This window comes from Thunnus thynnus, chromosome 19, assembly GCF_963924715.1.
Source record: "Thunnus thynnus chromosome 19, fThuThy2.1, whole genome shotgun sequence".
NCBI classification, from domain to species: Eukaryota; Metazoa; Chordata; class Actinopteri; order Scombriformes; family Scombridae; genus Thunnus; species Thunnus thynnus.
In genome coordinates, this window is record NC_089535.1 from 24,358,895 (window position 1) to 24,372,205 (window position 13,311).

Genomic DNA, 13,311 nt, shown 5'->3' on the forward strand with positions numbered 1-13,311 from the left:
CTAGAGCTTCTGCAGAAATAATGTGTGTGTGTGTTCTTGTTGCATGTAGGGGAGGGGAGGGGGTCATTGTTTTCAGAAAAACCAAGAAACTGCACCACTTTCCACTCCCCCACCTCATTCTTCTCCAGGCTACACTCAGACATGGCCTTGTCTCCCTGCTCCTGGAAGGTGATGATGATCAAAGCCACGAATATGTTCACAAAGAAGAAAGGGAACACCACAAAATACACCACATAGAAGATTGATGTCTCCATGCGGAAGCCTGGGCTGGGACCTTGGTCCTCATAGGTGGCATCCACAGAGTGCTTCAGGACCCTGAAAAGAAAGAAAAGGGATTGATATGGCTGGAGATTCATACACAACCAACCATGTAGAAATACACAGCAGTCTGCAAAGCACTGAGTAATGCCTTGTAAAATTTCTTCAATTAATTCAGGTCCTTCCTCTGCTGTCTTCCTGGAGGTGACGTGTCCGTCAACCTTTATCCAGCTTGTCAGACTCTTTCAACAAATTTCCATAAATTTCCCTCAAAAGGCCCCTTCATTGTTTTTAAATCACTGAATTTCAGAGTTTCCACATCCTGACATGTAAATGCTGGATTACATATTAATTTTCATGTATTATATTAATAAATGAATGAGTCAAGGCACAGTCCGGTACACTGTGCGCTTTCAACACAGGATACAGTGGTGCACTTGTGGGCCCAGTTTCAATGTCTACCCTTACACAATCTGTTTTTCCTGTTGTGAAAACCGCAAGTGCTTGAGGGTTCTCAGACTTTTTGAGCACTGCTTGCACTAGGGATGGGGTTCGATAGCATTTTATTGAAATTAAATCCAGTATCTAATCCACTTATCAAATTGGAATCCTTTTGAATGCCTTATTGAATCTTATTATGTTTACCTTTCAAAATTTGCAAGTAAATAAAGGCTAAAATAAATACAAGGTCATTCAATGAGGTGAAACGCTCATTAAATCATAAAATTTCTCTGTATGTTGATGATTTGTCACTGTATATGAAGCTACATACTGTATAAAGTTTAGTTTAATGTTTTCAAGATTAATAATAAAATAAATCTTTCCCTTTACCAACAATATAAATAATGCAATAAAATTATGATTGTCATGATTGGTTTACATCTAAATCAATCAAACTATATTTCTAAAATAATGCAATGAAGAAGATGTATTTAGAAAGTCACAGCAAACACCAATATACTGGCCACAAAAATACAGCACATCTGCCCAGGTAACATTTAATTTTCCAAATTCCCACTGGTAATACAGCATTACATCCTCTTTCATTAATGCTAATCATACAGTGACATCAGATAGGCTGTTGCTAAATTCAGGTCATGTGGGAGTTTCTGAGGTTACCTGTTTCCAATTTGTAAATAGTGTTCATGTGATCATACAAGTCATACAACTGGGAAACTCATATTCTGGAAGCTCCAGTATAACCAACATGATGCTTAGTAATGTAGAGCTCCCTGAAAACCCATCAAACATGGATGTCTTATGTCAACCAACATGTGTTCAAGGAAATTAAACCCATATTTAATTGACATTGTGTTATATTTTCAAAGCACATTAATTTTTTAACCCTCACATGAGAAACTCTACAATCATACTACCATCTTGAATTCTCCAATGATATGAACGCTCTCAAGTCATAAACACAGGAATCTTTCCCATCTCTAACATCCATCCCACATGACGTGAACGCAGCATTAGGATGGTCGTTGGACCTGAGCCTTGGTATGTTTATGGCCTGAGGCACACTTGGAAACAGGGTGAGATTAGAAGGAATCTATAATCATAAATTCTCAGTGTGTGTTAGGAACTGGTACCAATCATGGCCGGTCACATCAGCTCCACTCATCCTCTTTAAAAGCAGAGCTCTACCCACACCTCTGTAAAAATGTAGGTTTTCATTAATTGACAAATAAACATGTTACATTTAATAAGAATGCATGGCTCTACAAGTTAAAGAGTTGTAACATTTTGTGAGTATGGGTGTGCAGAAGGTAACGTATCAGTGGTATGATTTCTTAGGTATCGCAAACCAGAAACTGGATATACTGTATATTTAAATTTAAAACTTAGCTGCGAGTCCTCTGTTACAGTCATTGTGTTATTGTGCTGTCACTTCTTGTTTAGGAGCGTGTGATTTTAGATGATCATGACAAGCTTAGTCAGTTTAACAATTTACTTCTCATTGTTAGGTAAGTAGACTGAATTAAATAAGTAAACAGCCATAAATGGTTCTTGACAGAGATGATGATGATGATGATGATGAATCTGGTGGTACTTTAGCTCAGGCACAGAATTGCAGACTGAAGATGTCTATGCAATGAGCCTTGATTGCATCTTTAGAGATGCACAGTAATTAAGCCTGGGAGAAATCAGTTGGGTTTAATCTGCGTGCTGCTGTCTACTTGCAGGTGTGCTGAGTGTGTTTCAGGACAAATCACTAAAGGAAATTTTAACAATGCAGACAAGAACTACATGATTCAACAGTATTGAGGAGTTGATGAACACGACTTTAACCACAAATTGTGGCCATCTTCACTGTTTATTTTTTTACTTTATCTATTCCATGTTCAGCATGCAAATCATTGTGTCCAGCTGACATCATTTCATGTATAAAAGGTTGCTGATGAGGTGATGTGACGGTTGTTCTGACTTACACTGGCCAGCCCTCTCCGGTGGACACAGTGAATAACGTTAGGAAAGCCCAGAGAACATTGTCATAGTGGAACTCGTACTTCTTCCACTCTCTGGGCTGAGCTGCCACATCATCCCTGTCGTAGTCCAGAAACTGACCCCTGAGAGAGAGACGGGAGGAAAGACAGAATAAGGAGAAAAAGATGTAATGAAAGAGGATAGAGAGAAAAAAAAAAGGTAAATAGCTGACATATCTGACGAGGTGGCAACCACAATGGTTGAATGTAGTTGTGGACCAGCCTTAAGGTGCAAAACGGTACAAGTCTCAATAAATAGTCAGTTTTTAAGGGGTGATTTTAAAACTGACCTTTTGAAAATACAGTTTCATCAAGAAGATACTCAGACTTGAAGAAGAGTAAGTTTGGATTATGTACCTGCAGTCTTTCTCTAGACCCTTGGACTCGTCAGTGCAGTAGAAGAATTTGCCCTTAAAGAGCTGCACGGCGATAACGGCGAAGATAAACATGAAGAGGATGTAGACGATAAGGATGTTGAGAACGTTCTTCAGAGAGTTTACAACACAGTCGAATACAGCCTGGAAAACACAGACATACACATATCTGTAAATGTAAGGTATTGACGTGAAGGACTGATATCTACACATGGTTTTCAGGAGACTGTATTGATTGCTTATTCTTACTTTAACCATAACTGGCTCATTATTTTCTGCTTTAATTTTTCAGAAACAAATTCTAAATCCGTGTTTATTTTATACAGGTGAAATAAAAAATCAATAATGCAAAAATCTGACTGTAAATTGGATTAAAACTGCCACTGAAACAAACAAAAACCAAACAAAACATTTTCTAGTTTCACTTTTTTGTTAAATTCAAGGGTCTGGCTGATTTGCACCATAATCAGCAGCTCTGTTGCATTTTCTCCTTACTTCACATACAGGAGCCATATTCTGAGCTTTTCCCATCAAGACAAAACCCTGAAAATCTGATTATAATCTTTTTTATCTTTATTTCACAGATTTTTCCCAATTTTCCCAAAATTCTGTAAAAATATAGTAAAGAATTTGCTTTAACCATAACCAATACATAACCCAAACTGTAAGGTTGGTGATTTGGTTAAAAAGCTTTGTCCCTGATTTAAAAAGCAGTCCCAGTCAACATGTGGGTTCACTCTCACGGCTCTCATCATTGTCGTTTCCAGCTGCAACTAGCAAAAATGTTCTAAAATCCTGATATATGCTACCTGCCCAGCACCAAACAACAGACAGACAACATCAGCTACTAGCTGGTGAACATAGTGGAGTGTTTAACATTTCCTTTAGGAGTTGGTGGAAATCAAAACAGACCTTAAAGGAGAGTGAATATTGGACTTAACATTCATCAGGTGATCAGAAACCCAACTCCAAATTAATTCTAATGTTAATCCATATGTGCTGGATGTTTTGTTTGCAAACAAGTTAACCATATCAACTTAAAAGGTGTTAGCATGTCAGTCATATGTCATATATCACATTCATTACTGTTTCAACAGCATTTATTTAACTACTATATTTCAATTTACAATTAATGCCTGCCTCCTGTTGAAATATAGACAATTAATGCTGTTGAAACAATAGTTATATGTAGTGTTTGAAGCCAGATGTCTAGATGTCTTCTGACCCTCAAACTACCAAATCAGTGCTTGCTGGGTGTACTGTATGTACACACATATTTGCATAAAGTCTGTCTTTGTGTCTGCCTGCCTGTCACTCTCACTGTCCAGCTATTTTCCTCTGTCAGCTCGTGCTGTGATCTCTCTGTGAGATGAAATGCTCTGTCTATCCATCCTGACATGTATGCAATCTAACCAATGAATATACTGCTGCATGGATGATTACCATCAAGGCCTTTGTCTCTAGAGTGAGGACAGAGTATATTCCTCCCCTCCTCTACCAGCCTGTCCGTTGTGGATGCACGTCACTCTGCCAGCCCTGATCTGTCTCAATCATTTCACTTCTATTACTCCAATCCGATCTTTCATCTTTTGTCAGATCCATTACTTTTGGCTGATCAGCTGCCTTTACTCACCAGAGGGAAGCTGTCACTTCTGCGTCATAGGAAACAGTTGAGGGTCTTTACTTGCCAACAGCATTTTTTTTGATAATGCAAATTCTCCTTCTCTCCTTACACTTTGCTCTATGAATTAAAAATCATGCTGCCAGAATATGTTGAAACATGCTATAATCATATAAAAAAATACCACAGTGGCTTTAGTAAGTTCTGCTGATATCACCAGCTCACCATAAATACATTCAGATTTACATATTGCAGAATTGTAATACTTTGAGTTCTGTACATCCAATGAATGGGGACATGTGGTGCAATGTGGTCTCTCCCCTTCTTCACATTTACTCTGAGTGATTTTGTCATATTTAATGTCTCTCTTTGACAACTTGCTATTTCTATAATATAGAAGCACTCTGGTTCATTTCTTTTATATTTTTCGGAAGTACAGCAAGTAATTCTGTACATACACACAAATTTAACACGTTGTATATAAAGACTAACTTAATCACAATTACAAAACACTACGACAAAGGTGGCTCATATTTAACTGAATACCAACATTGTGAAGTGATAGCTAACTGAGCTCCAAATAGGCCATATGATTGCAAAACTGCACTGGCTCGTATCAATCAGGCTCAAAATGCTGTTGCAAGAATGCCTCCAAAATTACTATATCAACAATAGTCACAAAAAGCATGACAACATATTCCAAACACATAACTCGCACTAACAAAAGGGAACGAGCTGAAACAGTACATCACATACATATTCAGTGTAAACGGGGTCGACTCCTACAGTAATTGGCACCCAGCCTGATAGGACGTACCTTTGAAGCAGCTTCTGAGACAAACACTCACCTACTGTAGGCTCTGAAAAGTCGCTCCTTCATCTTGGACTTATAGAAATCATAATGAATACTAATGGTGACCCAGATTCATGGTGAAGAAAGTATTTAATAGAAAATATTATCAATACCATCATTAGTTTTGCCCATATATAAGTTAACATGTTTATTAGCATGGTTAGCTGTTGGTATTTGTCATTTGTTACAACCATTAGCAAACGTAGCTGGTTGCAGCAAAGGTAAAGAGCTAACTACACTGGAAATAGAAGCTATTTAGTCATATTTTAGTAAAAATGTAAGTGTTTGGCACATACTGAACGTTGGATTGATAAGTTTCTATGGATTTTTGATACTATTCTTTTGCCGTGACTCTGACCTCCATTGACCTCTATTGTTGCTGCTGTGAAGCTAAGCTAACTACAGTTGCAGTTCTCCACAAAGGAGCAGCTACAAACTTTTCAGCGCCACTTCTCAATTATTTTTGTCTACCTCCTGTATCTGTGCTTATGTCTTTGTCTTTTGAGTGAATGTCCTAGAAATAACAGGCTTTCATTAAGTCTCCATGCACAGAACTACTTCAGAAAAGGAAGCAATATTCAGTCACTTACTTCCCATTTGTGTGACTTCTGTCAATCCACAACCCAGAACTCCCCAAAGCTCAAACAGCTCAAATCTTTCATCTAGAGCTACAAATGAAAGATTTATATCTGATTTGAAACTGTTTTAATTCAGATAAATCCACTCCTCCTTGATATACTGTAAATGTGTTTGACTCATGATAGTGTGTCTGTCGCTGTCACAGACTATGACACCAGCTGCTCGGTATTTCTCTTTTTTTTTCCAGAATGGGCTTGTCTGGTGACAGATTGGATTACTGTACCTTCAGCTTGGGCAGCCGTTTAATGGTCTTGAGTGGCCGCAGGACTCGGAGGACCCTCAGGGACTTAATGGTGTTTATGTCCTTGCCTTTCGTCCCTCTGTGCAGATCGAGAGTACAGTTAGTCTGGGTGATGTAGTGTAACAGATAGTCATGTAAACCCTTCCATGCCATCCTCCAGTAACAAGAGCTGATTGTAGTACATCAGGTATACCGTGTACATGGAGAAATACCTGTTTATAGTCTGTTAGTAGAGTACATGCATGTGAGTACATAATGTTATTCTACAGAAACGTGCTATAATAGAGGAAGATGTATTTGTTTAGAGGTGGAAAGTAGCAAAAGTATCTTTATTAAAGTGATGTTTAATATTTTCTATAATGTACTTTTTACTGCACTGATTCTTCTGATTATTGTAGTTACATTACATTTCTCCCCTCCTTCTGTCTTTTCCTTCCTTCTTACCTATCATCAATTTTTTCTTCTCTTCTGCCTCTCTTTTATTTCTTCTTTCTTTATTCCTTCTTTCCCTCCTCTTTCTTTCTTTTACTCACTTCCTTGTGTTCCTCCTATTCTTTCTTTCTTCCCTTCCTCCTACCTTTTCTCTTCCGCTCCTTTTCTTTCTATACTTTTATCTCTCTTTATTTCTTTTTTTCCTTCCTTAAGTCCTTCTTTATTTCTTTTGCTCCCTCCTTCTGTCCTTTATAATTTTTTTTCTTCGTTGTCCTTTTTCCTTTCTTCTCTCCATCTTTTCTTCCTTTCCTATCTTCCAACATTCACTTCTGTCTTTCTTCTTCCGTTCCTTCTTTCTTTCCTCCTCTTTTTTCTTTCCTTTTTTCCATCTTTTTCTTCTTTTTTCCTTCCTTCTATTCTTTCTGTCCTTTTTTCCTTTCTTTTGTCATTTTTCTTTTTTCTTCATTCATTGTCTTTTTTTTCTTTTTTCCTTAAATCTGTCTGTTCTTTTATTCCTATCCTCCATCCTTCTCTACTGCCTTTCTTCTTTCCTTTATTCCTTTCTTCTTCCCTTCTTCTGTGCTTCTCTTTCATCATTTCCTTCCCACATCCTCCTTTCTTCCTTCCACCCTTTTTTTCTTTCCTTTCATCCTTTACACTTTCCCATTTTCAAACTCCACTCTTCTTCTTCACGTGTGCATTTCACTACTCGTTTACTGTTTTAATACAGAACTTTAACTGTATCACTGTTGTATTGCTTCTTTTACTAACAGTAACAGATTTGTTGCCATTGTTAGTGTGTCACTAAAAGACTCTAACAGTCACACAAAGCTAAAACGCTGTTCCTGTAGAATAACATGCAAACATTTAACAGTATTTAAGTAAATGCACAAAGAATCAGCCCCTGGTTGAGGAGTCAGCTTCTTTGCAGGAACCACTGCTGTCAGTCATATGCAAATGTAGCAGGTTTTGTTAAATGGTCATAGAGTGGGAGGTGGGTGTGGGGGTTTAAAAACTAGCTCTTATGCTAATAACATACAGCTGAACCATCATTCACTCAGAGACTGACATTGGCCAAGGACAGTGAGAGAGGGATTTTTAATTAATTAGTCACACAAACACACAATGTGGCTGTCACTCTCGATAAGAAGTGTTTCTCATTTGTTCCTTCTTTAAAAAATTCTGAGAAGTAGAAAACGAGAGTGTATACATATGTGTGTGTTTGTGTGTGAGTGTGTGTGCATAGCAATAATTTCACGTGTGAAGGGTGCAGAGAAGGACACAAACACACTAGAAAAGAAAAAGTCTAAAAACCCTACTCCTTACATGACAATGTAACCACAAGAGAGTTACTAACCAACCAATGTTTTCATCCTCAGGGGACAGGAAGTAATCCTATTGTAAAAATAATTCTATATTCACCCAAACTAACAAAGATAAAATTACGCTCTCACGTCCTTAAACAGACATTATAAAAATACATGCAGCATTTATCCAGTGACTTCTGCTCACCGTCACACAAACAGGAGTTCAGTTGTGGTCATTTTCATCAACACTTTATTTTACAGGTCTTTTACTAAAAAGTAATTGACATAACTGTTAGTTCATGTGAACTTTCCTACAAAGGAATACATGAGGACTACATAAAGGAAAATCAAATCAGTTGGTTCGCCTTCAGTTAGTATACAGTATTTGACACTTTGTCCAATTAATATGTCATGTAGACTACATAAAATTCAACAAATATGAAGACTAAAGTTTCCAAAAGCAACTGAGTATATCTATATCTCTGTTTACCAAATTGATCTTCTCAGTTTGTTCAGTTATTACAGTAAGCCTTCACACTTTTATTTATCTACTAAGTTAAAGATGACTACATTTCCTGGTTCTTTCTTAAACACTCAAACAAGTGAGTCTGAGTAATTGAACAGCATGTCAATTTCCTTGTAATAAGTTGAAAGTCCATTCCAGGAAAATAAGGTAGATATGAACTCATTTCTAGGAAATAATTTGGATACAAAGTGACTTGTAAAATAAAGCATCATCATTCTATCAGCTGGCTTCTTCTCTTATCTCCTTCCTTCCTGTTCTTCCTTCACTTTAAACATCCCCATACACACAGAGACACACACACACTCACTCAGGCCCACTCAGATTAGTCAGTCATTTAAAAATACACCTGTTAGGCTGGTGGATGTTATTCATGGGACTGAGGGACTCATGAGAACAACTGTTTTAAGTTGTGGCTGGGTGAAAAACAATAATGAGCTATATCTATTTTTTTATGTGATGTAGAGTATAAGGTGAGGTGGGACGGAGCTCACACAGGAGAGAAGCATGGTTCCATACATTTAAGTCTCGGGCCTTTTCCTTTCTCGATGGAAAACTCTACGTCTGACAAAATGGCATGCAGCTCTCATGCTTGGATGACTTGGTTACCCTGGCATGCAATCTGCAAAGTCAACGCCAGCCCTCGCTATTCGAGGACCTCAACACATTGAGACAGCAACAGTCTCCCAATAGCTTTCAGAAGCACCGTGGGCATGGGGGGACAAGGTCGCGTGTTCACATCGATGCACATTGATCGGCACTGATTGCTTGACGTGCACAGCGGCCAGGCATGTGAGGTCATCCTCAGCCATCATGACTCTGGTCCTCTCAGCTGCCCCCTCCAGAGAGTGAGGAACATTTCCTGTTTATAGACGCGAGATCTGATGTCCAATCAGCTCACCGCCTCAGCAAAACAGGAAGCACGACACTATCCTTCTATCTAGGATATCTATGATAATTTATCCATGATAATTTGTCAGAGTTTATTTTGATTGTTAAAAAAAACTACAAAATCCAGGTTAAAATGAGGTTAAAAATATTATTTGAAGCACAAACAGTTTGTAATTAAATATGTTTATGTTTGTTTGTTTATTAAGAGGATCTGGAAGCAGCTCATTTCTCTTTTATCTCTATTTTACTCTTTACTTTATATTACTTGGAGCATTTTCCAACCATGTAAGAGGATCCTGTTTACTGTAATCAATCAGCATTTTCTTCCAGCGGTTAAGAACAAAAAAACATCTTTTGGATATATGTGGACATAAAATCACGATCAGTGGTTTAAACTGATTGTTCACTTCTAAAAAAATGTTTTTTTATTTCAAAAAGGCAAAAACGAAACCATTGAGATTTACATACAATATGTTTTTTTATTATTATTATAATTTATTTATTTTATTTATTATTTCCCTCACATACAGTGACTGTGCAGGCTGTAAGAAACACCTGCTTTTCAATGATATAGCCAGTCAAGGTGAAATCAGCTGGAAAGCTATAATCCTTTATTGATCTGTGTGTAAGTCTACTGCATAAAGAGGTAAGAGAGACGCAGGTGAAGGGCGGGGGAGGTGAATCGAGCTGCAGGCGTATAATCTCTTAGCAATTTGACCAATTAAACGCACTTTAGTCGTGATTAAAGGAGATTTACTGGAAGGTGAAATGAAAATGAAGGACTTTTTTTTTTTTAGCTTTGATAAGCTAAGTTTGATTCATATTAGATTCATACCAGATTCATATTAGTATATGTCAGCAGCTATATGTTGGTCTTCTGAAAGCTATAAAATGGAGTTCCCAATATTGTCTTTTGTCTTGATGTCCCAATATTGGGACGGAAGGTTACTTTTTCCAAAAGGGAGGACCAGAAAGAGGGAGGGAAATTATGATGTTATCCCAAGCACCTTGGGATGGAGGGTAACAAAATTCATTTGGAAAGGTTGATAAGAGGAGTTCTGTGCTTCACATGTGGGGGGAAAAAGGTGACAAGGAGGGTGATTAAGCAAAAAGGTAGATAGGGACAGTTCCCACCTGGCCACGCTTTGTTGCGATCTGATGAGAAAAAGCAATGATAAGCACACAAACACACACGATACACAAACACAAACACCACCCACACAAATTGAGCAAACAAGCATATAGAAGAAAGACAGAGCAAAATAAACATTTTAAGCAAATATCACACAGACGTGAGGATACAGAGACATTATTAGGACTTCAAATTGACGACATCAAAGCACATCAAAAAGGGAACGAAGGTAAGAGACAAATAGAAGCACTAAACAAATTACCCTGTGAAAGAGCAAAGCCGTGGACGAGAATGATAAAATATTAAAATGAAATAGTGATGATGTACTGAATGTGTGACTAAATGTGATTTATAGCAAGAGGATGATCATGATGCAATAGACAGTTCGAGGACAATTTGATGAAAACAATCTGTACGACTACGTTCACACTGCAGCTGAGAGTGGATAAAGTCAGATCCGTTTTTTAATGATAGAGTGAACAGATTAAAAAAAAATACAAAATTAATCAAACTTTTTCAACTCCTCAGTTCAACAACTTCAGTTCCTCTGATCCTAAATCTGTTACATACTGCTTCAAAGATCTGTAAGATCTCAAAGTCTTGACATCACTTCCAAGCTAGACACTGTTTTCTTCTGTAAATCTATACGATCTCTTATTAAAAGTTTAATTTACCAACATTGGTTTGAGACTTCTGAATCATTGCCCACATTTACAATTTTTCCTGCTATTCAAATACCTCTATTGTAGAGATATTCATGAAAAATCAAGACTGTCCGAATTATAGTCAGTGTGCTCAGTGTCAGCTCTGATCACGTCGTACGACATGATCATTGCACAAGACAGTATTTTAGGAAATCAGTAACCTATGTGAAAATGTATAATATCAAAAGGGAAGTGTGCAGATTTCACACATCAAAGTGTGTTTACAGGTGTTGGGGAGTATTGAAGCTGGAGCTGTGAAGTCTAATAAATTGCCTCAGGTGATGTCACTTGAGTCAGTGTCAGCAGAGGCTGAAGATTACAAGTTTGAAAATTAAACAAACCTGGGCAGGTGGGCTTCAAAAGACGTGAGGTTACCTGACCTCCGTACCCCACTCCATCATCTTAGCCTGATGCTAGAGGCTGGAGGCTACGTTATCTGCTACTAACACACCTGAATCTCCCACTAAACTCTTTCTAGCCATGTCACTGCATTCCCAGCTCTCAGCAACTAGCTTGATGAGTAAGATGTCATCATAACCAATAGAAAAACCAAAACCACAAAATTAACATTCAAGCTATAAGAAACTAGACTGATCCTTTAAGACTCGCAATGTGAACGTAGCCTGTTTAGACGCTTACATGCCGTGAATATGACAAAATGCTGGACAGGAAGTGAGTGTGTGGGGGAGGGGAGGGGGGGTGGGGTGAAGGGGAAGGGATTCAATCTGATAACTTCTGCACTGTATGAGTGAATCAGAGTCTTATTTGTGGAGCTATATGAGGACAGGGGCTTATAGATGAGCTGTGCATTAGTAGTCAGAAAGACACTGACAGAATGCTGAAAGTTACATCATCCTGCATATTTAATACCTGAAGTCTTTCTGTCTAGAAATGAAAAAGAAGTGACTTCTATCTACCATTCACTCTGTTTAATAGTTTTCAATTAGCATCTTTTTTGTATTTGGATGCTTATTGTGGACAGCAGCACTCAGATCTTTTGTGTTCAGGAATATCTGGAACACCTTTTGCTCTTCTAAAAGCTTGAACCTTTTAAGTGTTTTTTCTTAGTGTACAGTACAGTTGTTCTTATTCACTGTGCTGCCCCACTGTACATTATGTACGTTGTTCCTGCTAACACACAGAAAATGTATCTGATAAATGGAAAACAGGTAATTGCACTTATGTAACCCTAATACAGATTTAACAAACACGGTTACATAACACAAACAGAGTAAATGCCAGTATCTTTGATCATGACTGTGGCAGGGATGATAAGAATAACAAACAACAAAATATGACATTTGTTTCGAAACATTCAGCTGTGAGAGAGAGGTTTCAGATGCATCTATGAAATCTGCAAATGACACCAGCTAAGATGGACAGGAAGGAAAGCAGAAGACACAAACAGGAAGCACGTGGGATAGATAGACAGGCAGAGAGAGAGAGAGAGAGCAGGCATTACCCCATAAGGCTCCTGAAAGCAATCCAAGCAAGAAAAAGATGGAAGGAAAAAAGTGAAAAAAGGGAGAAGACAGAGACAAAGTCAGCAACAGATAAAAGACAGAAAAAGCTTCAATCTACAGCTGGCAAAAGAGAAGAAATCAGAGCGGCAGAAAGCGGTACAAAGAAACAAAGAACAAATACAAAGAAAGAACAAATACACAGGTGACCAATCGTGGAGAGTTTCAGGACAGAGTCCGTATCTGAAATAGTGGCGGACATGAAATACATGGATTGAAACAGAATAAGTAATCAGCTTCTTACTCTAGAGACCCAGAATGCAGGTCTGTAAGCTTCAAGGGGCTCATTAACTCAGTTTAAACTGTAACTACAGACTTGTTTCTGACAAG

General features: G+C 37.9%; 1 protein-coding gene across 5 annotated transcripts in view; it reads right to left on the minus strand.

Moving 5' to 3' along the window:
• Positions 1-13,311, minus strand: part of cacna1bb (calcium channel, voltage-dependent, N type, alpha 1B subunit, b) — a 164,757-nt gene that overhangs the window by 36,416 nt on the left and 115,030 nt on the right. For all 5 annotated transcript variants that reach the window (XM_067574851.1, XM_067574848.1, XM_067574850.1 and 2 more), the window contains 4 exons: positions 6,455-6,551; positions 3,102-3,262; positions 2,691-2,828; positions 114-315 (listed from right to left, as the gene is read on the minus strand). In XM_067574851.1, the coding sequence (XP_067430952.1) occupies positions 114-315; positions 2,691-2,828; positions 3,102-3,262; positions 6,455-6,551 (598 nt within the window). The remainder of the gene's footprint in view (positions 1-113; positions 316-2,690; positions 2,829-3,101; positions 3,263-6,454; positions 6,552-13,311) is intronic.